The sequence below is a fragment of the Acomys russatus genome, chromosome 31, assembly GCF_903995435.1.
Source record: "Acomys russatus chromosome 31, mAcoRus1.1, whole genome shotgun sequence".
Classification (NCBI taxonomy): domain Eukaryota; kingdom Metazoa; phylum Chordata; class Mammalia; order Rodentia; family Muridae; genus Acomys; species Acomys russatus.
The window spans coordinates 10274997-10299687 of record NC_067167.1 but is presented as its reverse complement, the minus strand read 5'-3'; the positions used below and the strand labels follow the sequence as shown (position 1 = coordinate 10299687).

Genomic DNA, 24691 nt, shown 5'->3' with positions numbered 1-24691 from the left:
TGGCTGCTCTTCCAGAAGACCAGGGTTTGATTCCCAGCACCTGCATGGTGGCTCACAGCTGTCTGTGGCTCCCGTTCCAGGGGATCTGACACCCTCACACATGCAGGCAAAACACCAAAGCACATAAAGATAATAAAAATAAAATCATTTAAAAAATAAGTACATCATAGAATGGCTCGAGTCATCCCACTGTTCTTTATGAGCCCCACTCCAAGTCCAAATCCCAGTCCTCCTGCACTCCCCTCTTCCTCCGGCACCTCTGCAAGTACTGGGGCAAAAAAGACCACTCCTCCAGGCCTTAGCTCTTCAAGACAGGGTCTTGTTATGTAGCTCAGGATGGTCCTGAACTCACTGGGTAGCCCAGGCTGGCCTCCAGCTTGTGATCAGACCAACAGGGTCTTCCATTGCTCTTCCCCCTGCCCCCCCCCCCGGCAACCAGCACACTAAGTGGCACACTGTAGGCATTAACTGCATCTTGTAGCATACATTCGCTCCATCTAGAATGAATGGACTAATCTGGCCTGTTTGACTATTCCAGAGTGCCCAGGAGGAGCAGAGTCACCGTGCAACGGCAGGGGCACTTGTGATGAAGGCATGGAAGGAACCGGACGCTGCTCTTGCCGAGTAAGTTCAGAGAACTGCTCGCCCCTGAAATGCTGCCTCCACCTACCTATTTATTGAGCCTAGTTACAAGCCCACACTAGGAGAAGGCTCGAAGAGTAACAGTGTTAATAAAATGAATTCACCGTGTGCAACAAAACGGCCTCTCACCCTTACATCCCCCTGTAAAACCTGAAGAACGGTCTTTGGGGAAAAGCCTCTTTGAAGACATAAAGTGAGGTCACGTCTGTAACACTGCCTTACGAATCCATATAAAAGTATAAAGTTGTCGCATCTCGCTATTGCTAGTAATCACTCCTGCTTCTAGACGACCCTGGGGGCTGTGCTCCCCACCCTCGGCCAACCAGAGACATGTGGCTATTGAAGAAAAGTGACTCTTGTGAATTTCAAACTGAGGAGGAATTAAAGGCAGATCTTTCTAAAGAGGATTGAGTTCAGCTGATTACAGAACAGAATCGAAGTGCGTTTTTGTTTCGTCCTTGGGTGAAATTGCGATGAGGCTAACAGCACTTACTATTTATACCATTGGTCTGACAGCTTTCTTCTATGGGGCTCTAGATCTTTAGCAAAAATATTTTTAAAAATTAAATTAAAAAAATTTTTTTTTTAATTTTTTAAACAACCTTGGTGTTTTTGTGGGACCCCTAACAGTGAGAGTGGGATTGTCTCTGACTCTTTAACCTGCTCTTAGGACCCTTTTTCTCCTACTGGGTTGCCTCACCCAGCCTTGATATGAGGGTTCCTGCCTAGTCTTACTGTATCTTGTTAATGACCTGTTTAGTTGATGTCCCTGGGAGGCCTGTTCTTTTCTGAAGGGACAGAGTAGCAGTGATCTGGGGGAGAAGGGAAGTTGAGAAGTGGGGACCAGAAGGGGTGGGGGAGGGGAAATGCAGTCAAAATGTATTGAAAACAAATTAAAAAATAATTAAATAAAATACAAACAACAACAACGTGTATGTGCATTATGACATATGCGCAGACTTCAAGGGGCCTGAGAAAAGAAAGGCCCAGGGGAAAGACACATTTGAGAAGTACACAGTGGCTAGACCATCAGTGGGTTGCCCAGAGGCTTTGTGGGTAACATAGGAGTCACCCAGGATGACCTTGTCTCTGACATCACCTATCTGTGTTTTGCAGGCGGGCTTTCGTGGAACAGCCTGTGAAATCTGTGCCACTGACAACGTTTTTGGGCCCAATTGTTCATCAGGTAGGTCTGAGTTTTGTCCATTTAAAACACCGTGAATGACACCAGTAACACTGTCCCGACACAGAAGCATACCTTCAAGAGGTAACAGATGAAACGACAGGAGCCAGGCAGGGCTGCTGCTCCAAGGCTGCTAACATGTACAGAACATGGTCTCTGTCTGTTTCTTCCCTACAAAAGCCAGTGATGGGGACAGTGCTTCATGAGACAGAACACGGCAATGGTAAGCTGTCACTGTCACCATTGTTGCCACAAGTGTGCCTTCACTCTTGGCTCTTCAAAGACTGTTCCATGAGGGCACTAGCACAACCAAATTGAAACCAGGCCTCAGTACTCCACACTTTATCCATCGCTTTAAAGGCGAGCAACTAAAATCCAACCAAAGTTGGTTAGAAACAGCGCATTTGTGTCTCCTTCCGCACGGCTCCTTCCCTCCCACAACCAAGTAGAAGCTAAATGGTATAAGCTAAGTAAATGCAGAGGTGGGAAAAGAGGAAGCAAGCGCCCAGCACCTCAGAAAAGCTGAGCGGCTGTGTGGGAAGGAGAAGGTAGGAGGAGACAGTCCATGAACCCTCCATGATACTGGGCAGTGGTTGCTGGTGCGCACAGACACGATGGAAAATCCGAACATTACCAAGGGAAAGAGGCTATGTTTCCTGGTTGTGCCATGGAGGAAGCAAAGGCAAAAACGGATGATGGTTTGGACCTCAGTTGTTTTTAATAGATGAAATTGTGTTCATTTATTTATTCAAATAAATAAATTTATTATTTATTCTTACTAAATTTTTTAACGTGTGTGTGTGTGTGTGTGTGTGTGTGTGTGTGTGTGTGTTTATGTGTGAGCATGCCACAGTACACATGTGGATGTCAGAGAGCAAATTGCAGAGGTCCATCCATTCTCCCCTTTCATCATGTGAGGTTCTGGGAACGGAACTTGGGTCCTCTGGGTCTGACTTTGCCTCAAGTGCCTTAACCTTGCTGGCCCTAACCCCTGAACTGTAAAAAAGAATTAAGCCTAAAAAGGAGACCCAGGGAAAAATCTCTCCAAGTTCTAGATTTCAATAGGCCTTCCTGTGATGTTTTCCATATGTGCACTGTCCATCCTGGTCACCTCAGGCCACGTGTGGCCCCTGAGCTCCTGAAATGGGGCTAACACGACCGAGGCGCTGACTTTTACATTTTTAGCGCACACTATTGAATTTAAATAGAGATAACCAAATGTGGCCACTGTGTGTCCTACTGGACAAAACATCATGGATAAGAGAGCAGCCAGTGAATTCAGACTGGCCTGAGTCTCGAACCAACTTCAACTGCTGTGCCTTATGAAACAGAACTGTCATCTACCTCCTGGGGGTGACAACACAGCCAGGCTCTTAGTGTGTCCGTGGGTGAAGGAATAAGTAGATCATGGCAGCTGGTCATTCCCCATTGGCAAGACCCAGGGAACTCATAAACTCTTTCAGCCAGGTGCCCATTAGGGACTGGTGTCTCGCCGCCTGGAGCACTGGTCCCGGGAGGTGGCACTCCTGCCCGAAAGTGGGACAGCTCTATTAGCTGTCATCTATTTTTAATGCTGACTTTTCCCTGCTGCCAGAGTGCTCCCTTACCAGGCTGCTTGTTGGTTGGAGATGATTCAGAGCTATGTCAGCCGGTCAGCCAGTAGCTTTCATCTTTGCCAGCACCGGAGCTACTCGGTGCTTTGTTTTCATTGAGAGCCCAGTGCAAAACCCACGTTCTCTATGTAAACCCCACTAAACCAACTCACATCCATGCAACTCCCTACTGTATGCCCGGCAGTGTTCCCACCCACAATCTCCCAGAGTCCTCAGTAAATCTCTTTCAGCTAACATCCTTTAAAGGAGCAAAGAGGTGACAGAAGGCCATCTGACTATTACAGGGGCAGAGGATTTAGCCAGGTGTCTAACTCAAGACCTTGGCCCCCAGCACTGCACTGTTCTGGCCTTGGTAAATATGCACCATGCACTCAACACCAAGCAGGTGATGAGCTCTTCGGGTGACAGATGGGAGTCCCCATTCCCAAGGAGCTGCAAATATGAGTAATAGTCACGATGTGCTGTGCATGGCTTATGCAAGAATCTGTGGGGACACAGGAGACAGAGAAGCTCCGGGAACGTCCCTGTGACTGAAATGGCCAAGGTTTGGGCTACTTTAAAAGTCACACCAACCAAGTTTCACATTTCTCTAGAGATTTGCTGAGACCAGTTCACAGTGCAACCAAGGCCTTTGGGTGACCATCTGGGAATCCCTCAGCTCCTTGCTTCTTCTTCACAAGGACACTTTCTTGGCAGTTTTGGCTGATGGCCCTGCAATGCAGTGTCACAAGCTTCAGAGGCTGCCTGTGCCTGCCAGTTAACCCAGTGCACAAGGATGAGACACAGTGGGAGGCCGATGCCAGAGCTGCTGGGTCTCATAGCACACAGCTGGGAGAGCAGTCTTACCAATAAGGACAGTGCTTGCTGTTAGCATGTGAGGCCATTCCATCTTCCCACTAGACCCCACCCCCGTGTCACCATCCTCTTCCGCTGGCCATGTGGAAACACAGAACACTGGTCATCACCTGGTCCCAAGGGTCTGGCTTCCCTGCCACTCTGTGACCTCCTTAAAGTGAGATACTACTAGTCACATGTGTTTGCATGCCTCATGCCAGATGCCTCTCCTGCAGCTAGGCAGAAACAGGGTGAATATTGTTTAATGGAATTGACGGGAGTATTTTCTATTAAATTCTATGTAAGAATCCTTTCTGTTAGGATCTCGCCTCACTCCAGGCAGTTCTAAAATCAACTTGAGTTTGCCTCTTCCGAAAGCTACAGCCATCTGGAGGCATTGAAATGCTTCCACAACCAGGACTTAAAGATGACGGTGACAAGTTCAAATGCTTCAGCTATTTAGCTCCCAATTTCCCCCATCAGTAAAGTGAGATTAATAACGTCACCTGCCTCGTGTGACACTAAACCTAAAAACACATGCCAAAATGCCTGAGAGAACACAAGTGACCAGTAAAGGCAACCACGGGTGCAAGCCTGGGTAAGGTGAGGGAGGGAACGTGCCTCAGAGGCAAAATTTAACAAGAAGAGAAATAGCTCAGTCGAGATAAATCAGCAAATTAGCTTAGGGCCAGTGTGACAAGGCACCTCACACCAGGCAACTCATTCAGAAAGCTGAAAGCTTCTCCATCCCTGCTAGAGCCCAAAGGAGCAAAGGTTCTCCTTCGGGACTCCTGGGATGGCAGCACAGAAGCAGGCTGTCCTTTGAAGGATGAGAAGGGCCTCACCTCCCACATCAAAAGGAAGCCAATGCATGGTGTGTGTGTGTGTGTGTGTGTGTGTGTGTGTGTGTGCATGCGTGCAAGACACACAGGGTGTGTGACTGCAGGACACACAGAGTGCATGAGTGCAGGATGAAAGGTGTGTGAATGAAGGACCCATAGGGTACATGAGTGCAGGCTGTGCAGTGTGAGTGAGTGTAGTACACACATGCTATTTCCCTCCTGCAGTGGTCTGCAAGAAGCCTGTGCCCACCCCACCTCTTCCTGGCCAGCTCCCATTGGTGTGTTGGGTGGTAACATTTGTCACACTGCGCTGGGATTGGCTGTTTCCTTCTGCCATTGCACTGTGAGCCCTTTGAGGATGGAGACTTGTCTAGTGCAGTATTCTGAGCATGGCAGCTTGCTGGCTAATCGCGAAGCAGAAGGGGACAAGCGGGAGTTTACGCGCTTGGAGATCAAACGTGTAAAACACAAGGGCAGATGGGCTGGCAACACACTGGAGACAGTGCGGGAGAACGCTACTGCAACAGTCTCGACAAAGCGTGGGAAGGACCTGAGCAAGCATAGGACCAGTAAGACAATGATGTCCAGGAAGAAGATGCAGCCAAAGAACACTAAGGGTCTGGTGCAGTTTTAGATGTTTAGAACGCTTTTACCTTAGTGACCCATATGTTTCTAAAGCAGGTGCCTCTTAATAATTGGGACCCTTTTGAGCTTATGAGAAATATACTCATGTGCATCAAAATATGTATGGTAAGGAGAACAATGTTTCCTCACCCCACCCCTAAAGAGCCATCCCCTAATCCTGAAAGCTGTGAGCATGTTAAGTCACATGACAGAGGGGAATTAAGGGTGGGTCAGGGCTACTAACCAGTTGGCTTGATGTAGGAGATGGGTCCAGCATGGGTGGAGGAGGTAACCATAGAGACAGCGATATGTGGAGGCCTTGGTGCTTCACTTCAAAGTGAAGACAAGGGTCATGAGTCCAGAAACAGGGGACCCTTGCAGAATCTGAGGATGGAAATAGAAGAGGTCCAGGGGGAAAAAAAATCAGCCTTACTACTGCTTTTATTTTAATCTGATGTGTCACTTTGTCCTCCGGAACTGTCCAATGAACTTGGACTGTGCCAGGCTCCACTTCAGGATGGTTTGTTACAGCAGCAACAGAAACCTCATACAACGTGCTCTGTGGGAGTCTTAGCTTCAGTACATCGCTGGCTGGCTTGACAGTAAACTGGGTTAACAGAAGAGCCACCGGCTAGGTGCTGAAGCGTTGATCATTTGTATCAAAGGCCCCTCATTTGTCAACCGTGACCTGTCAGTGGGTTGAGAAGCCATCTATACCGAGCAGAAAAAAGGACATCATCATTCTGGGCCCTATTGGGTTACGTTTCTTTTCTAGTCCTAGCATTGCCCTCTTCATTCAGGAAGACTTGCTTACAGAGATGTCAGCCACCAACAGGGACAGAGTCAGTGGGGGAGGGGGAGGAGAGGGGGGAGGGGGCTGCTTCTCTTCATATGGAGACACTAAGTTACTTCTCCCTCAGGTAACCCAAAGGAGAAGAGGGCAGCTCAGTGGGGAAAGGCATTCCATTGCCCATAATGTGCCAGGCACGCTATAGATGCATTTCCTTACTTAATGCTCTATTAGCCTAGGCACCACTGTCTACCTTACACACCGAACAGAGAGATGAAGCCAAGACTGAAGCTAGTTTCTCTGGGAGTTCCTCCGCCTCATTATGCAGAGACACTCTCAGAAGGGCTGTCGGGGAGACTGTCACCCCTCTGGGATCTTCAGGAGCAAGCCCTATCCGGTGATGACCCACCCCCATTTTCTGCCTACAGTGTGCAGCTGTGTCCACGGTATGTGCCACAGCGGTCTCCATGGTGACGGGACCTGTGAGTGCTTCTCTGCGTACAGGGGCCCCAAGTGTGACAAGCGTAAGTGACTGTGTTTCCTCACTGCTACGCCAGACACAGGAGATGCAGGGGGACGCTTCGCTTTTCCATATGCTACGGGGGCTCCGCGGAGGTGGTGGTTGTCAAGTGTTTTGTAAGAGGAGGCCAGAAAGTAGGCAAACATGGCAAAAAAAACTAAAGAGAAGAGAAAAGGGCGAAGCAGTGGGTGGTGTGGCCAGAACTGCACTGAACAGGCCGAATAGGAGGCGGCGGAAGCAGGTGGTGTGGAGGGACGTATTCAGGAGGGGAGGCCAAAATGGGCCATCCCAGAAAGATAGTCAGTCCATAAAGGGGACAAGGCATGGTCTCATTTGCAAAAACACAGATGGCAGAAACAGTCTCCAAACCTACGTGACTTACCCAAGGGCACAGAAATGACAATTAGAAGTGGAGGCGGAAGCATTGGGATCCGTGGGAAACTACTTAAACGGTATGTGACGCTGGGTCATCGAGTTAGAAGATTTAGAGCAGAGGTGAGTTAAACAAGGGAAGCTGACCGTGAAGATGAGGACGGTGCCCTCTGGGTGCACAGCCTGGGCAGACACCCCACTGAGGCCTGCCTAGCATCAGCAACCGCAAATGCAGGAGAGGCACCACACTAAGTGCTCTGCCCTGCCTGCCAGAGCGGCTTCCGCCTGTTCCGTTGCCCTGCCAGCGCCCTCTACTGGCAAAACTTTGATTCTCTCCAGAAAGGAGAAAGGTCCTTTCAACCTGCCCCCTTTACATGCTTCTGAGAGTCCTAGCTCAGCCATATATCAAGTCAAAGCAGTTTACACAGGGCGAATAAGGTGTAGGGGTGTTGTTGTTGCTGTTGTTGTTGCTGTTGTTGTTTGTCCCTTTAATAAACATTATGGTGTATTTAGCCGGTAACACTAGGCTCACTCTCTGCACTTTAGTCTCCTGTGGAATAAAAAGGTTAGAACAGTTTGGAATTCCACAGTCATTTTACTGAAACCCATGTGAAAGTGGCAAGTGTGCAGATCAGCTGCTGTCATTTCTGCAGAGGAGGAAGCCCTGCAAACTGGCCCGCTCACACTAATCCCAGGTGGCTGGGCTGCCCTCCCTGCGACCTCAACAGCCTCCTTCCAACCTGCACACACACACCACCACCACCACCACCACCACCACCACCATCATCATCATCATCCCAGTAAACCTATGAGCAGATACCATCTCAGCAAACGGGAACCCAGTTCAGAAAGCTTCCCAAGGAAGAACACTGTCAAATTTGCTTCCAATTGAAAAATAATTTTTGTCAAACGAAAAGATAAGCAAGAGGCTAGTACAAAAAAATATTTGCAAAGTTGGGCAATGGTGGCGCATGCCTTTAATCCCAGCACTCGGGAGGCAGAGGCAGGCAGATCACTGTGAGTTCGAGGCCAGCCTGGTCTACAAAGGGAGTCCAGGACGGCCAAGGCTACACAGAGAAACCCTGTCTCGAAAAAACAAAAATAAATAAATAAATAAATAAACAAAATTGTGCAATTCTCATGGCAAGTGCACTTTTATTAATGTGAAGACCATGTCTGAGGTTTTTTAAAAGACAGACCTAGGGACTCGGGATCAGACATTGGAAGCACACATAGCCACAGGGCCCGAACCCAGGAGTAACTGCTCTAACACACACAAAGCCAGGCAGAAGTCAGGTGGCGGCTGGGGGGTGGGGTGGAGGGAGGAGCACATCGGTGTTCCTGTTGATTCTGATTTCTTGCCCACTCCACTTCTCAGTTTGTAGATGGAGAGGGATGACAGTGGAGGTGTGGATTCCTACCAGCTTGGGGGGGGGGTGCCTACCACACTCTAACACAGATTGACAAAGTGGTGCTGTGGCCCTCACTTCTAATAATTTACCTTGAAACAGGGGAGGGCTAAGAAAGGGTAAATAAGTACACAAGGACCAACACATCCATGGCATAGGATTTGTAAGAAGAAACAAGCTGGAAATAACCAGAATGTTGACCTTGGATGAATAAATTTCAGTTGATCCTAAACTAGTTAATTCCAACTTCTATGTGAAATAAACACACACACACACACACACACACACACACACACACACACACACACTCAATGATTTAACATTATGGCTCTCAAGCCATGTAGCAGGGTACCACATCAAAGCTATGAGATGCTTTTGGACTATTTAACTTGTTGGGAGAAGCACAGAGACGGAAAGTTGTCTAATGCCGTAAGACCTGCCAGCCTGGGTCAGTTCACTATTTCATGTGAGATCACACTACGGTTTTTTTCCCCATGACACAGTATCTTTGCCTAGCTGTCCTTTTAGTGGTTGCTGGGGTTAAAGTAAGTCCCCGGGCTGGGGAAATGACCCTGTGGATTAGAGTACTTGCTGTGTAAACATGAGGCCCTGAGTTCAACTGTCTACAACCTGCTGTAGATTCGTACACATAGAAATCCAGCACTGAAGGACTCAGAGACGAGAGGATAGTTGGGGCTGACTGGCTACAAGCCTACCTCCAGGTTCAGTGAGAGACTCTGCTTCAAAAGAATATGACTACGTAGCAAGTTTGAAGCCAGTCTGAGTTAGTTACGTGAGATCCTGTCTCAAAAACAAAACGAAACAATCACAATTAACGTTTAATTCATGTGTGCTATATTTTAATAGTTATTGCCATAAGCCTTAAAACTCTTCAATAAAAGGCTTTCCTAGCCGGTTGTCCTACTCAGGCTCATAAAGTGCTTCATCAACCTCCCTATGCAGCCATCCCTGAGTGTGCAGCCTTGCTCTGCCCAGAAAGCTCCCGGTGCTCACCTTCCAGCACAGACGAAACCAAACTCCAATGCAAATGCCTTCCCGGTTACGAGGGCGATGGCCAAAACTGCAAGGGTGAGTAGGATCCCACTGTGTTTGCATTTCTGTGTAGCTCAGTCAGAACTATACATACGAAGCCACAGGCGGAGAGCTTAGTAGTCTTCAAAGCACGGCAGCTCTCCTTCCGTTAACGAGCACGTGTATCGTTCACCGGCACGGTACCCACGATTTCCATATCTGATGTTCCTGTGTGAATCCGTTTGGCAGAGTAGGGTGGTCGGATGGGTTGAAAGGATGTCCTTCGGCCTGAACACTATGCAAACTGCCTTTACATCTGCGATGCGTTTGAGCCGCAGCTGCCTGGCGGTGCGTTTCTGTCTCCTCCATCTCTGAGAATGCTAACCACCTCTCCTTGTTGCCTCTCAAGCCATCAACCCATGTTTAAAGAACATCTGCCACCCTCACGCAACTTGTTCCTACCTGGCACCAAATCGACACAGCTGTGTATGCCAAGAAGGCTACCAAGGGGACGGCCAAGTGTGTCTCCCAGTAGATCCCTGCCAAACAAACTTTGGAAACTGTCCTATGAGATCGACAGTGTGCAAGTACGATGGGCCTGGCAAGGTGAGCTAAGAATGCGTGGGACTGGTATGTCCAGAAAGGAGCGCAAATAACTCAGACCAATGAGCATGCGCGTCTTTCGGGTCCTCTGTTTCTGCTCTCACAAGTTCAGTTTGGTCATCCTTACTAGACACTGTGCTCAGGGTCCGATCACAGGGCTTCCCTATCCTATGCACCCACTAAACTCACACTTTCCCCACCCTCCAGTCAAAACTTAACTGCCCTGCGTTGTCTCCTAACCCCATCCCGTGTGGTGAATGGAAAAATATGGACAGAATTGAAATGTAGAGTAGATTTGTTTAGCCATACGAATGCAGCCGACATCCAACTTCGAGTCTCTGTTCTCGGTAATGTCTTTTTAGATCAAGGGGGGACCCTAGAAGCCTTACAGGATGGGCACTGAGCAAAAGTCACAAAAGTCAGCAGCACTGACAGGCGGTAGAGACTGAGGATATCCTGGGAGAGACACTGACTTACGTTATGGCCTTGCGTGACAAAAAGTTGCCGTGGTCGGGAGAACTTTACAGCAGCAAGCTGTACAGTCGAAAGAGCCCTGTCCCCTGTAAGACATTTGTCCACCACGCATTCAGTGGATGTTGAGTGTTGCCAGGACCACACGTCACGTCCATGTGGAGGATTGCTACACAGGGTGAAGAAAGGGCTCAGTGGGGAGCCCAAGACCTGCAGAGACTCGGGTCTCTCTCTTACCCCTCTGAGGAGTGAGTGTGTCATACGACATCCCCTGTGCCAATTTCTGAGCCAGGTTTGCATAAAAATGTAAAGGGCTAAAAAGTCTCTTTCTCAATATGCAGGCTTCTACGGGAAAATCCATCTTATGCCATGCGGGTCAGGACTTGGAAATATGACTTAAAGCACTATTTGTATCTTTAAAACTGTCCCTCATGGTGGACTTTGAAGGTTTAGGAAACCTCTGAGTGTTTTTTTTGTTTTGTTTTGTTTTTGTTTATTTGTTTTTGCATAGAAGCAGGGTATTTGCATGCCCTCACAGCAGGCCTTTTAATCTTTTTATTTTAAAGATTTATTTATTATTATGTATACAGCGTTCTGTCTGCATGTACACCTGCAGGCCAGAAGAGGGCACCAGATCTCATTATAGACGGTTGTGAGCCACCATGTGGTTGCTGGGAATTGAACTCAGGACCTCTGGAAGAGCAGGCAGTGCTCTTCACCGCTGAGCCATCCCTCCAGCCCTAGGCCTTTTCATCTTGATTTTGTGCACATTTTGAACTGCATCTTTCTTTGTTGGGTTAAGCACATCACAACATTCTTGATCTCTAGCATCTCCGTTCTCTTCTTGTGACAATGAAAAGTCCCTCTAGACGCTGGCCAGGGATCCTCCTTCCCTGTCCAGGAGGAATAGTGCATCCCATCGGAATGCCAACTTCTACCGACCTATCGGTGGTCTAAAGGGAATCATGGGCGGGGTTAAGATGCCCAACACAGTAAAACTAAACATCCAATCTTTCCATGCAAGGGATATGAGCTTTCTCATAGGGAAGCTATACAAGTGTTTTGTGTAAGCCCACACTTCAGTCCTGCTTACTGTTAGCTTTTGTGGGAGAACACACATATGGATTAAAGACTATCCGCTGACGAGACTAACTGAGGTCCAATTTGTTTTTTTTTTTTCTCTCCGTCTCTTAAAGTCTCACTGCGAGTGTAAAGAACATTACCATAATTTTGTCCCTGGAGTGGGGTGCAGTATGACCGACGTCTGTGAATCAAACAACCCATGTCATAAGAATGCAAACTGCAGCACAGTCACACCAGGCCAAACCCAGTAAGTCTTCTCAGTCTTACTAGATGTTTCCCAGATGGTGGGAAATGGGAACCAGTCAATGTGATAAGTTCCTTGAAGAAGAGAAAACATTTCTCAGTCAGCCCTGTATCCACTCCATCCCAGATAGTAGCAGTGAGGAGAGTGGTGTGTGTGTTCCATAGGTCTGTTTAATCAATGAATCAGTCGATATGTATTTCCTCCCTGATGACTATGGGAGTTTTCGGAGCATTGACTTGACCCCATATTGGGGCTAAAGTGAACAGAACCCAAAAGGAAATGACTGTGCCTGAGGGAACAAATGGCTGTGGGGGTTGCAGTAATTACACCCGTAATGTACATTTCTGTTTCAAGTGCTTGTGAATGACACAGAGTAAGACTTGGAAAAGTGAATAAGCATGAGGTGTACTTCTTGGATACCAAGTTTTAGAAAAAGCTTCCCAAGAGGGGAAACATTTGTATGTACATTCCCAAGGCAAGGGCAACTCTCACTGTGGGAGGGAAATGGGAAGGAGAGTTTAAAGACCCGAGTTTAAGCTGGACTTGGATGGAGCCTTACACAGAAATAACACACACACACCGACCAACCACAGCCACGAGTTGGGGTACACAGGCCCCCTAACACAAATGTGAACATGCATACACCTCTTCCTCAGAATCCAGGGAAGTTGAGATGGGACTAAACCAGCCAGTTTAACCACCCTGCTAGAAAGGCTGAGTGTACCACCTTATATAATCTCTACTCTTCGTGTTCAGAAAAATAAAACTGTAAGAATGAAAACGGATTGCTAGAACACCGTGAGCTTCACCCATCTTGTGTCTAGGATGCTCAGTAGAACTAACGACAAGCTCTAGGACAGTGTGTGACAATTGTATAACTTTCCCGCCCTCCTCCTCCGAAGGAGCACAAATGATCTTCACTTAAAAGAGGCCAAGATAGAATGTCTGGCCAGATGAGACTGGTAAAAGGTAAAGCCATTTGCCTTGGGCAATGGACAACAGTTGATCCACATTAAAGAATTCATTAAGCTATGGCTCAACACGGCATGTTTCTCCAGAATCTCAAACCAATAAACAGAAGGCCGCCGGGGGGGGGGGGGTAAGAAGGGGCTCAAATGTGAGCTCAACCACTCACACTAGGGCGACCCGGGACAAGCCTAAACTCTAACCACAGTCTCCTCACCTGACAAGAGAGCAAGAGGCCACCCTTACCTTCCTGTGAAGAGCCAGTTACGTGTTTTTACTCTAAACTCTATTTGTATTATTACTAACAAAAGAGCAAATGGTGTTGTACCTGTGATGGGGTCGCTTCCCATCTTACTTCTCAGCAGGGGCAGGAAGTAAGGGGCAATAGAGGAGAAACACTTTCTCTAATGTAATTCTTCTTAGCTGAAAACAAACTGACTGAGGCCAGACTGAAAAGGCGGAGCGAAAGCAGCAAGTTCACATGCCAACCCCAGGCAAGCACAGCAATCAGTAGTGGGCGTATGGACGTTCTGGGTCAGCAGCCAGGTCCTTTTCGTTCACTGCCTCCTCATGCAGTAGGAAGGAGGCTAGCGAGGGCTCTGAGGTCCCTTTCCGAAAAGCATCGATCCCATTGGTGATCCCACTTTTATAACTTAGCATGTCCCCCCTCCCCCCCCCCCCACCCCCCGCTCCTGTTGTATCACTCAGGAGATTAGGATTTCAACATGAGAATTTGCACCATCCTACCAGTCTCAAGCACTGTTCTGTGCCATGATAGTCTCAACTGCATGCCTCCCACCTTTTCTTCCACTTAAAACGTCCTCTCGCATCTATGTACCCCTGCTTCCTCTGAATTAGACACACCCAGATGCTTTGCTGCTCATCTGATGTGTCTCCTCCTCTGTGTAGCTACACACACACACACACACACACACACACACACACACACACACACTTCTATTACTTCTTGTGAACCAGCTCTGTGATGAGTACTTGGCACAACCAAAGACTGTGTGATCTTCAGTGAAAAATGTAACCTCTCATATGTAAACGAATATGTAAAACAGGGCTAATGAGGCTGGAAAGGTGGGTCTGCACCCTTACAGAGGACCAAGTGCAGTTCCCACCATGCATGTCTCAACTACTCGTAACTCCAGCTCCAGGGGATCTGATACCTCTGGCCTCTTCAGACACTTCCCTCAAGTGTACACACCCATAGACATACACAGAGACATGTACACACACACACACACACACACACACACACACACACACACACACACTTTAGACATTTTAAAGCAATTTAATAAGGCTAATAACAGATCTAATCTCATATAGCAGTTGTGTTAAATTAGATACTACAGTGGCCCCTGGAAAGAATGCCTCGCCTAGAAGATGTCAATAAACACTAGTTATGCCTGTTGCTACTGATTTCTATGTCCCATTAAAATACAAGGTTCTGTCCTACTCACCTTTGCTGTAAGCGTCTGTCACTGGCTAAAACAAGGAGATGAACAAGTGAATCAGTGAAGGGACAAAAGAAATGAAGGAAGCGACTGACCCAAGGCTCCTACAATACCCACGCTAACTCAACTTACACAGCATCCAGAGCAGGCAATGCCAACCCATAATATAAAACGCAAATGTCCTGTGGGTCCTTCTAAGGCCTTAAGACAATGCAAGACGCAGTTTAAAAAAAATAAAAATAAAAAAGGCTAGGCTCTGAGTGTGCCACGGGAAAACTGAGAATATTCAAGGCAGAAAACAGTCACAAAGGCTTGGACTTTGGCCTGAGGCTTGACGTAAAAATTAAAAATATTTATGTCTCCTACATTTCTCAATGCTGAGGCCATTGGCGCAGGATTCCCACTTCACACATGAAACAGACCATTGGCCTCACACGGACTTGCAAAAGAGAAAGATCCTGAGCAGAGCTAGCAAGAGCACCACAGCGCGTCCCACATTGTCACCGGATTAAGCCTGTGTGGTTTGTACTGAGATTTTTAAACCTCCTTGGTGAGGACCTCATCACTTCAGAAAGTTACAATCCTTAATACGCTTCCTACGTTTTAATTAGCGTGGCATGGTACTTAGCGATCGGGTAACTGCCGACGGGGGAAAAACTGGTGTGAGGAAACTTGTATCAGCGTTTTAGAAGGAAGCATAGCATGGTGGTATACAACTGTACCCTGGAATTTGTAAAACTGAGGCGAGAGGATTGAGAATTGGAGGCCAGCCTGGACTACGTGAGGAGATCAGATCTAAAACACCCATCAATTTAATGTTTCTGGTGGGCAGAAAGGACCTAATTCTTGTGTATTATTTTGTAAGAGAACGGAATCAGAGGGCTGGAACGTGCAGCTAACAGGGTTCTCTTTGGAGGAAATCACTTTGAGGTTCAATGAAGGGTAGATTGGAAAACAATGGGATTGACAGAAACCCCAGTTAAACAGGGATCTATTTTCCAAGAGATGGTTATTTATCCACATCTGTGGTCGGGAGAGTATAGTTTTCTCTGGAATACAGCCCTAAACACATCGTGTCTGTGCTGTGGCAGGAACCGACCAGTACCTCTGCCGCCCCCTTAGCTCGCCTCTCTGGAACGTTCTTCTTCCCTGCTCCTCCTGTTTGGTGCCTAGTCAGCATCCCCTTCTTCCTACACTCTTTCTCAGTTTCAGCTGTCAACTTTTCGGGAAGCAGTGGCAGGCAGCCACCACACGTCCTGATTCAGAGCTGAGTGCTAAAATTTCAGGAATTTCCCAGACTTTGTTAACAACCTGTCAGTAGTTTGAAATTAGCCAGGGTACAACAGCAAACCAAGGAGAGTGCCAAATGCTGCCCATCCATGCTTTCCTGTCAGCCGCTTGAGAGCTAGTAACTAGACAGTTGCCAGCCATGGCTAGCACATCTTTACCTCTTTTATTTTTTATGAGGCTAAACTACTGCATTAAATTTCTAAGCCTCTGCGGAGGCTTCCCTGAGGAAGAAGAAACCTCACCTAGGAAGGGAGAAAGCAGGGAGCACGTATTATATGTGGATGATTCTGAGTCTCCTGTGGCTGTGACGATATACTCTTATGAAAGGCGGGGTTTGCTTGGGTGCGCGGTTTAGAGGGACATTCCATCATGGTGCAGAAGTCACAGCCCCAGGAGCCTGAGGCAGCTGCCTCTGCTGCTGTCAGAACGCAGAGTGATGAGCGCATGCTTGTGGCCAGCCCCTTCTCCTTCTGGTTTAGCCCAGCATCCTAGTTCTGTGAATGGTGCCACCCACAGTTAAAGGGGACTTACCCTCCTCAATGAACCTAATCTAGATAATCTCACACAGGCACATCTGTAGATGTGTCTCCAAGGCGGTGGCAGCCGATCAGGTTGGCAGTCAATCAGTCCTCACCATGGGCAGTTTATTCTGCTCTGAGGCCCTGGAGTCTGTCTACCTTTGCAGCGAACACTCCAAGGGATTGGGAGGTGGCTGCTAATCTGGACCGCACTTTGGAAGTCGCCTCTACAAAGAACATGCAAAGCTATTTAGTGTTTGTAAATGTGCGTATTATATTATCTAAGCCCCGTTCTGGAAAGAAAGGCAACTCAGGGTCTGCACCTCACTGCTCACTGAGTCTTTGCTTCCCCCAGCACCTCCAATCCTGTTCCTCATATTATTCTCTTCATCTGTGAAATAAAGCTCCGGGCTCCGGGCTCCGGGCTCCGGGCTCCGGGCTCCGGGCCCTCAACTCTTCGTGGCTCCAGGGCCCTGAGAATGTGACTTCACCCTCTCTACAGATGCACTTGCCATAAAGGTTACGTGGGCGATGGCCTGACCTGCTATGGAAACATCATGGACAGACTCAGGGAGATAAATATTGAACCCAGAGGACCGTGGCAAGGAAGGCTGACATCTTTCCTCTACATCCTGGGTAATGCACATTTTCTCCATGAGGGCAGCATTTTTACAGGCCAGGCCGGGGCATCTGCAAGATATAGTCAGAAAGGGGGAGGACAACGCTGGGGCATTGGGACTAGTCCTTGTAGGGACAGGCCATGCAGGTGAAAAGGGGGCAGGAGCCCACGGCAGCTTCCAAGGAGACAGCTGTTGGCCAGGAAGACTAGCAATGAAAAGACTAGGAGGCAGATAGCTGAGGACAGGGTCATGACTCTGCCATAGATCAACAGACTAGCAATGAAAGCAAGAGCCACAGATGGAAAAGATTGTGTCCCTTTTCGCTGACTTCCTGTGGTTTTTCAAGGCTGAGTAAACATTGGTAGAGAACATTGAGAAGAGAGACTCACTAAAGCTGCACGGCAGGGCCCATGCACAGCAGGGAACATGTCGTTTGTGGTTTGGACCAATCTTGCCTGTGTGTGCCCTTAGTCAGAAGCCTCTAATCAATCTGGTGTAGTAACAGATCTCCTCTGGACCCTGGGCAGTGCCATAGCACAACGTGCACAGTCATTTACAAATGCCTTCTACAAACTATTATATATATATATATATATATATATATATATATATATATATATATATATATATATATATTATACACACACACACACACACACACACACACACACATATCACAGACTTGACACAACAGAAACCTTAAAATTTATGTTGGAATTGACTGAGCATGTGAAAATAATTTCCTAGAAGGAACACAGTAAAGAAGTCCGTGTCCTTGCAGGCTAATGCTGTGTTCTCTGAATACTTTCTATGTGATAGTCCCACTCTCTACAAGGCCTCCTAGGGAGAACCAAGTACTATAGACATGGCCTGGACTTCAGGACAGTATTGCAGCAGCTCTCACCTTTAGCTAAGAACTCTCAGGACGTCCAAATGAGAGTGGCAGGAGGTGCAGTGTCCTTCAAAGAACAGAGCACACACAGAAACATTTTCCTAGACAGAGTCCTGCTCACCTTTCTCCTACCCCACGCATCTTGCTCCTATGTGAGTGCACAGAGCCTGCCCTAATGTCCCAGCATTCCCCAGGTGGTGGAAACCAGCTGACTACATAACTTGCAAGGCCCAGGGCAGAATGCTAATGTGGAGTCCTTTGTTCAAATAGTCTGCTTCTCCAAAGGATATAAATGCAACAGTAAGCCTATTGTGGGCTCCCCTGAGCTGCCTTTAGGTGGACTGTGTACCCCAACACACGGAGATGAGACAGCTCAGCAAGCCAGGCGCATGGTCAGGGATGGTAGGACTACCAGAAGCCCTTGTCACACCCTGCCCTTTCATGACAGAGCACATATAAAGCTACAAGTAGGTCTCCTGGGAAACTCCCAGAGACTTATGGGAATATGTGAGGCTAGCACATCACAGTACTAGAGTGCCTCAGTTTACTAAGGACACCACAGAGCAATGAGAACAGAGAAGCCATGAAGGGACTAGGCTTGACACAAGACCCACTGAACAGTCTCACTGCCGATATACCTCTGATTCACCTGACACTTTCTTCCTTTGTGTGTTTGGACTCTGAAGACAGAATCCATGTCTGGCAACTGAGCGCCCTGGGACCCTTCACTGTGCTGCTGCCCTCAGACAAGGGACTAAAAGGAATTGATGTGAGTATCTAAAATAACCCCATCTGAGTAGCCAATATAAAATGTCGTAGTAGGCAGTCTCTTATTTAAAGTGAGAAACCTATATTAGGTTAAGATAAGGATGGCGGGTGTCTTATTAACTGGTCTGTTGCTGTGAAGAAACACCATATCAAAGGCAGCTGATAGTGACCGTCATGGCAGGGAGCAGGGTGCCAGGTAGGCATGGTGACGGAACAGTAGCTAAGAGCTTACATCCTGACTCACAGGAGGGGGACAGAGAGAGAGAGAGAGAGAGAGAGAGAGAGAGAGAGAGAGAGAGAGAGAGAGAGAGAGAGAGAGAGAGAGAGAGAGAGAGACAGAGACAGAGACAGAGACAGAGGGAGGGAGAGAGGGACACACAAAGAGAGACAGAGAGAGGGGGGACTGGGTCTGGAATAGGCTCTCAATACCTCAAGTCTCAATCCAATGACACACTTCCTCCAACAAGGCCACACCTCCAAATCCTTCCTAAACAGTTCCACCAACTGGGAACCAAACTTTCAAATATAAGAGCCACTGGGGACCATTCTCATTCAAACCACATTATTCCACTCCCTGGCCCCATGGGCTTATTATAGCCATAACATAATGCGGGAATGCATTCAATCCAACTTCAAAAGTCCTCATAATCTTCACCGTCTCAACAGCTTTAAAAGTCCAAAGTCTCTTCAGAGACTCAAGGAAATCTCTTAATGGCAAACCCCTGTAAAACCAAAAAGGCAAGCTTCATGATTCCAACACACAAAGGGGACGGGGACAGAAGAGAATGAGGAAATACTACCTCAAAGCCAGAGTGAAACACTTCCCAGCGAACCCCAAATCCTGAGTTAGATGGCTCTTCCAGTCTCCCACTCCCTCGATCCTTGCTGATTTCATCACACTCCCCTTTCTTAAACTGGTTCCATGCCAGATCTGCTGATCTCCTTGACAAGCATCCCAGGGTTCTGGCATCATCTCCAACTTCTTGGGGTCTCCAGTGCAACCCAGGCTTTACGTTCACAGCTTCACATAATGGCCTCTCTGTGCCCCCCATGTAAGACCTCCCCTGCCACATGTCTGGCCGCCTTCCTTAACCATGGTGGAAGATTCCACAGCTGCTTTACCCCTCTATCTTTCTCGATGAAGCCACAACCCAAGCTGCCATGTTCTTCCACTTGATTGGGATGGAATTTGTTGCCCTCCTTTAATTACACTACGTTTGTTGATGGTTTCCCTTGCAGCACAAGCTTTCTTTTTTTTCTTTTTTTACAAGATGCAGGATTAGCTGAACCACTCCCTTTATTTCACTGAGTATTCAGCATCAGGCCTTTAATTTTTTTTTTTATCTCTTTGAACATCAGACCTGGCTGGAATGTCACGTTTTCTGGTGCTTCTTTTCCCCTCAAACTACACATCTTGAATTTTTTGTTCTTGTTCCACTTGCTCCTTTTCATTGTACATCTACACAAGAGTGATCATTAGTAGCCATGTGATACAGTCAATACTAGACTATCTTGGAATCTCCTCTGCCAGCACCATTAGTCCAAAACTCTTTGACTTAGCTTCCAACAGAATTTTTGGGCAGGGACAAAAAGCAGCCACATTCTTTGCCAAAATATCTTAAGAATGGTTTCTAGACTACTTGCTACTGTTCTTCCTTCTGAAGCCTCTTGAGTTTTCTATTGTTCACCTTGCCCTCAGCTCTACTGCCTTCCATGTTCCTACTAGGATGGCCCATTGAGCCCTAATTAAAGTGTTCAACTGCTTTTCTAATTCAGAGTCTTCCCTATTTCTACAGTTAACAGCATGGTCAGGCCTATCACAGCAATTCCCCAGTCCCTGGTACCAACCTCTGTCTTAGTTACTGAGCTATAGCTGTGAAGAGACATCATGACCAAAGCAGCTAATAGAAGAAAACGTTTATTTGAGGACTTACAAGTGAGCCCATGACTCACTGTGGTGGGAAGCATGGTGGCAGGCAGGCATAGTCCTGGAGCTAAGAACTTACATCCTGACCCACAGGCAGCAGGCAGAAAATGAACAAGACTGTGCCTAGAGTGGACTTTTAAAACCTGAGAACTGGAGATGATGAGATGGCTCAGAGGTTAAGAACACTGGCTGCTCTTTAGAGGTCCTCAGTTCAACTCCCAGAAACCACATGGTGGGTCATAACCATCTAGAAAGGGAGGTGATTTCCTCTTTTGGCATGTAGGTGTACACATAGACAGAGCACTCACACATCTTTAAAACAATACACAAATAAATGTTTTGTTTTTTTTTAAAGCTGAGAGCCTACCCCGCCAGGGACACACTTCCTCCAAAAAGGCCACACCTTCTCCAACAAAGTCATATTTTCTGATCACTCCTGAACAGTTCCAGGAACTGGGAATCAAACATTCAAGTATATGAGCCTATGGGGGCCATTCTCCTTCAAGCCACCAGTGTGTTTTTCTTTTAATGAACATGTGTTTTGTTTCAAATTAACACATAATCATTGTAAAACTATTTCTGATGTATATAAATAATGTGTAGTTGTCAAATCAGAATAACTGTCATTTCCATCTCCTTAAACATTTATCGTTCCTTTGTGAGGCTAAGGTTTAATTTTCACTCTTTCAGTACTTTCTAGAGTATGTTATGGTTCCCTAAATTATAGACACCATTATATGTTATAGAATGCCAGTTTGTTCCTCTTGTCTAACTGAATTATGGTACCCATTATTTCACTGGCCTTTATTTCCACTCCTCTTTGTGTTTTCTTGCCTCTAGTGACTATCACTGGTACTATCTCCTTCTAAGTAATCAACGTTTTTTCCTCACCTGCACGTGAACGAAATCATACACTATAATAAGCCTCTCTGAGTGAATTATCCTTACAAAAAGCACACAAATAATAAATGCACACCTCAATTTAGTTTCTTCAAGTGAAAAACAAAACTTGTGTGTCTAGTAAGACCATTTGGCAGCACACTACAACACCATCCCCCAATCCTTCGTCCTCCAAGGTTCTTACCATCCAGTCATGTAATAAATACAGTTTGTATAATGCAAAACTACTCATTCCCCACAGGAAAACTTAAGCTAGTACATTAGCTGGGTGTCCGTTTACATCATCAGGAATGGCAACTGTGACAGGGAAACAAGAAGAGAACTTTGCTCTTCAATGCGCATAGCTGTTCTTAAAGATGATGTCACGGAGAAGGGATGAGACCTGGATATGGACCTGGCCAAGGTGTCCTGTGGTGACACTATCAACACAGCACTTCTATTTGGTCTACCATAACTAGTACTTAGCAATTTGCATAAAATGGGCTCTCCTTCATCCAAGATGGTCTCATATGATGGTTTTTGCTGCCTTAAATCAAAAGTCCAGTATGTGGAAGGCTCCTTCAAACTGATGTAACATCACCATTCACGCATCTAAGATGAGTCTGTCTACTGGTGACCTGCAGGGATGTCCTGTGTCTCTTCTGCTGTGGAGAAAGGACAGTGTCACAAGCCTATAACCTGGGTACTTTCTGAAGAAGAGTCCTCCCCTTTAGTACATAGAGTTTGTACAGACTTCATTAAAACTGTGTGTGTTGATTGTTGACCATGAAGTCATAGCAAAGATGCAGATTTGGTCTCATAAATTTACTATTTAAAAACACCATCATTTCATACTACCTGCTCTGTATTTTTTTTTTAACTGCTCTTTAATTGTGTTAAGTAAGTGTACCTTCTAAAAGCTGGGGAGAGACACACCTGTAAGACCAGCACTCAGGGATACCTTTTCTTTTCATTAAAAAAAAAAAAAAAACTTGGGAAGTGTTCATTCTGGTCCTCTTTCCTAGATTCCTCTATGCAGGGTGCCCTCTTGCTCCCCCTTGCAGCCATTGCTCTGCTCTCAACACCATGCCAGTTCCAGGGTGAGGCATCCTCCTGTGTCCCACAGTGCACTGGGCATCAGCTCAGACTCTCTCCAGATTCCCACTCCCTTTAAGGCTTGTGCTCACCCAAAACATCCCCTACATCAGAGAGAGCACTCTGGCTTGGGTGTCTTTGACGGTGGATGAGGAGTGGGATGTGTTATAATGCTGGTTTTCTCCAGACATCATCCCTGCTGGCTCTCTTTTCTTAGGTAAAGGAGCTCTTGACGGACAGACAGGCTGCTTGGTACTTCGTGAAGCTCCACATCATTCCTGGGCAAATGAGCACGGAACAGATGAATGGCACAGACACCTTCTATACCTTGACGGGGAAGTCAGGGGAAATCTTCAACAGGGATAAGGTCAGAATTTCTCTGTACCTCAATCCCATGACAACACCAGGGCGACACCTGGGCTAGAGGGGGTTGGGGCATCTGTTACAGAAAGGGGACTCTAGTGTATGATTTGGGTCTGGCCTGAGTTAGCTTTCAAGGCAACCATCACTCTGCTGCCACTGTTAACCCTACAGATTCGAGGAGAAAGACCACTGACCCGAATCATCATGACCAAATTAATTAAAGCAAGCTTTAAAAAAAAATTCATGTACACAGGCTATCTCTCCCTAAAGGTAGGACTTGAGAGATCAGCATTGGACAAGGGTGAGATATGGGTTTTTACAGTTTTATAGAGTATGGGAAGGGGTTCAAATGGGGGATTTGGCAGGCAAGTAGGCAGGGCTACAAAAGCAAAATGTAAGCATAACAAGTTGGTCATAACAACCTCCCGAAACAAAGATACGGTTGCAAGATGGACATAACAAGGTATCATAACAGCAGGTGGTCCTCATAACCTTTTGAAACAAAGACATGGTTGCTGTTTCCTGGAACAGGCAATTCAGAACCATTTGTAGCCCAATCCTTAAGAAACAGATATTTAATCATAAACTAGTCTGCCCTCATTATAAAGTGGCTTTCAAGTCTAAGATGGGAGGCAGGCTGGTTTGCCACCACCGTGAAGACAAAGTGCTGTGAGCCTGCTGCTTCCTGGAAGGCCCGCCCCCAAACCATCAGCATTCCTCTTACAAAAGAAAATGAATGCAGTGGGTTTGGGTTGGGTTGCTGGCACTGATCCCCCTGTTCCATTCACTTTGCCTGGTTTTTTGTTTGGTTTTGTTTTTTAATCAGACTACCTCACTTCCCTTCACAAACTCTTTGTGTGTGTGTGCGTGTGCGTGTGCATGTGCGTGTGCGTGTGTGTGTGTGTGTGTGTGTGTTTTACTAAACTAGGAGCACTGTTTAACAGGTGATTGTGTCCTGGGCTGTTTGTTGTATCTCCCTTCATATCAACGGCTGATAGATTGCTGGGTGTTCGTTCCATGTTAAGCACAGGCATGAGTCTTTATTAGTGTTATGAAAAATAACTCAGGAAAGAAGTCTCACTAGAATCCTTGTTTTTCCCGCGGGACAGTGGATAGGTCCCACCAGGGCTCAAGTGTGGATCTGACTGACACCAATCTGCTGTTCTCTGCGTGTGAGAATGGATGATAGATACAATAGAGCAGTGTATATATGAGATGGGCAGGCATATATTCATGTGTTCATTTATCCATATTTACTGTCTGTAACTTATAAGAGTCATATGGGAAGGAAAGCAATTAGGTGCGTGTATTGTGCCCCCTTTCTTTGCGCAATATATCAAAGCACCCTTTAACACAGTTCCTCATGTTGTGATGACTGCCCCCCCCCCCCCGCCAACCGTAACGTTGTCTTATTGCTACTTCACAACTGTAACTTTGCTGCTGGTATGAATCATCATAAATATTTGATATGCAGGATAGCTGACATGTGACTTCTGTGACAGGGTCATTTGACCCCCCAAGGGGTCACACACACACACACACACACACACACACACACACAGACTGAGAACCACTGTATTAAAGCGAGAGATGTATTTACAACCAATCAAACGGTTACACCCTAGTGGAGCTTGCATCTTATTGG

At 46.8% G+C, this 24691-nt stretch overlaps 1 protein-coding gene across 1 annotated transcript in view; it reads left to right on the top strand.

Moving 5' to 3' along the window:
- The window catches only part of Stab2 (stabilin 2), a 168347-nt gene that overhangs the window by 24756 nt on the left and 118900 nt on the right, over positions 1-24691 (top strand). Inside the window, exons 4-12 of the mRNA XM_051172938.1 lie at positions 539-624; positions 1759-1828; positions 6957-7052; positions 9793-9918; positions 10271-10467; positions 12132-12265; positions 17005-17138; positions 18701-18783; positions 22901-23050. Of these exons, the coding sequence (XP_051028895.1) occupies positions 539-624; positions 1759-1828; positions 6957-7052; positions 9793-9918; positions 10271-10467; positions 12132-12265; positions 17005-17138; positions 18701-18783; positions 22901-23050 (1076 nt within the window). The remainder of the gene's footprint in view (positions 1-538; positions 625-1758; positions 1829-6956; positions 7053-9792; positions 9919-10270; positions 10468-12131; positions 12266-17004; positions 17139-18700; positions 18784-22900; positions 23051-24691) is intronic.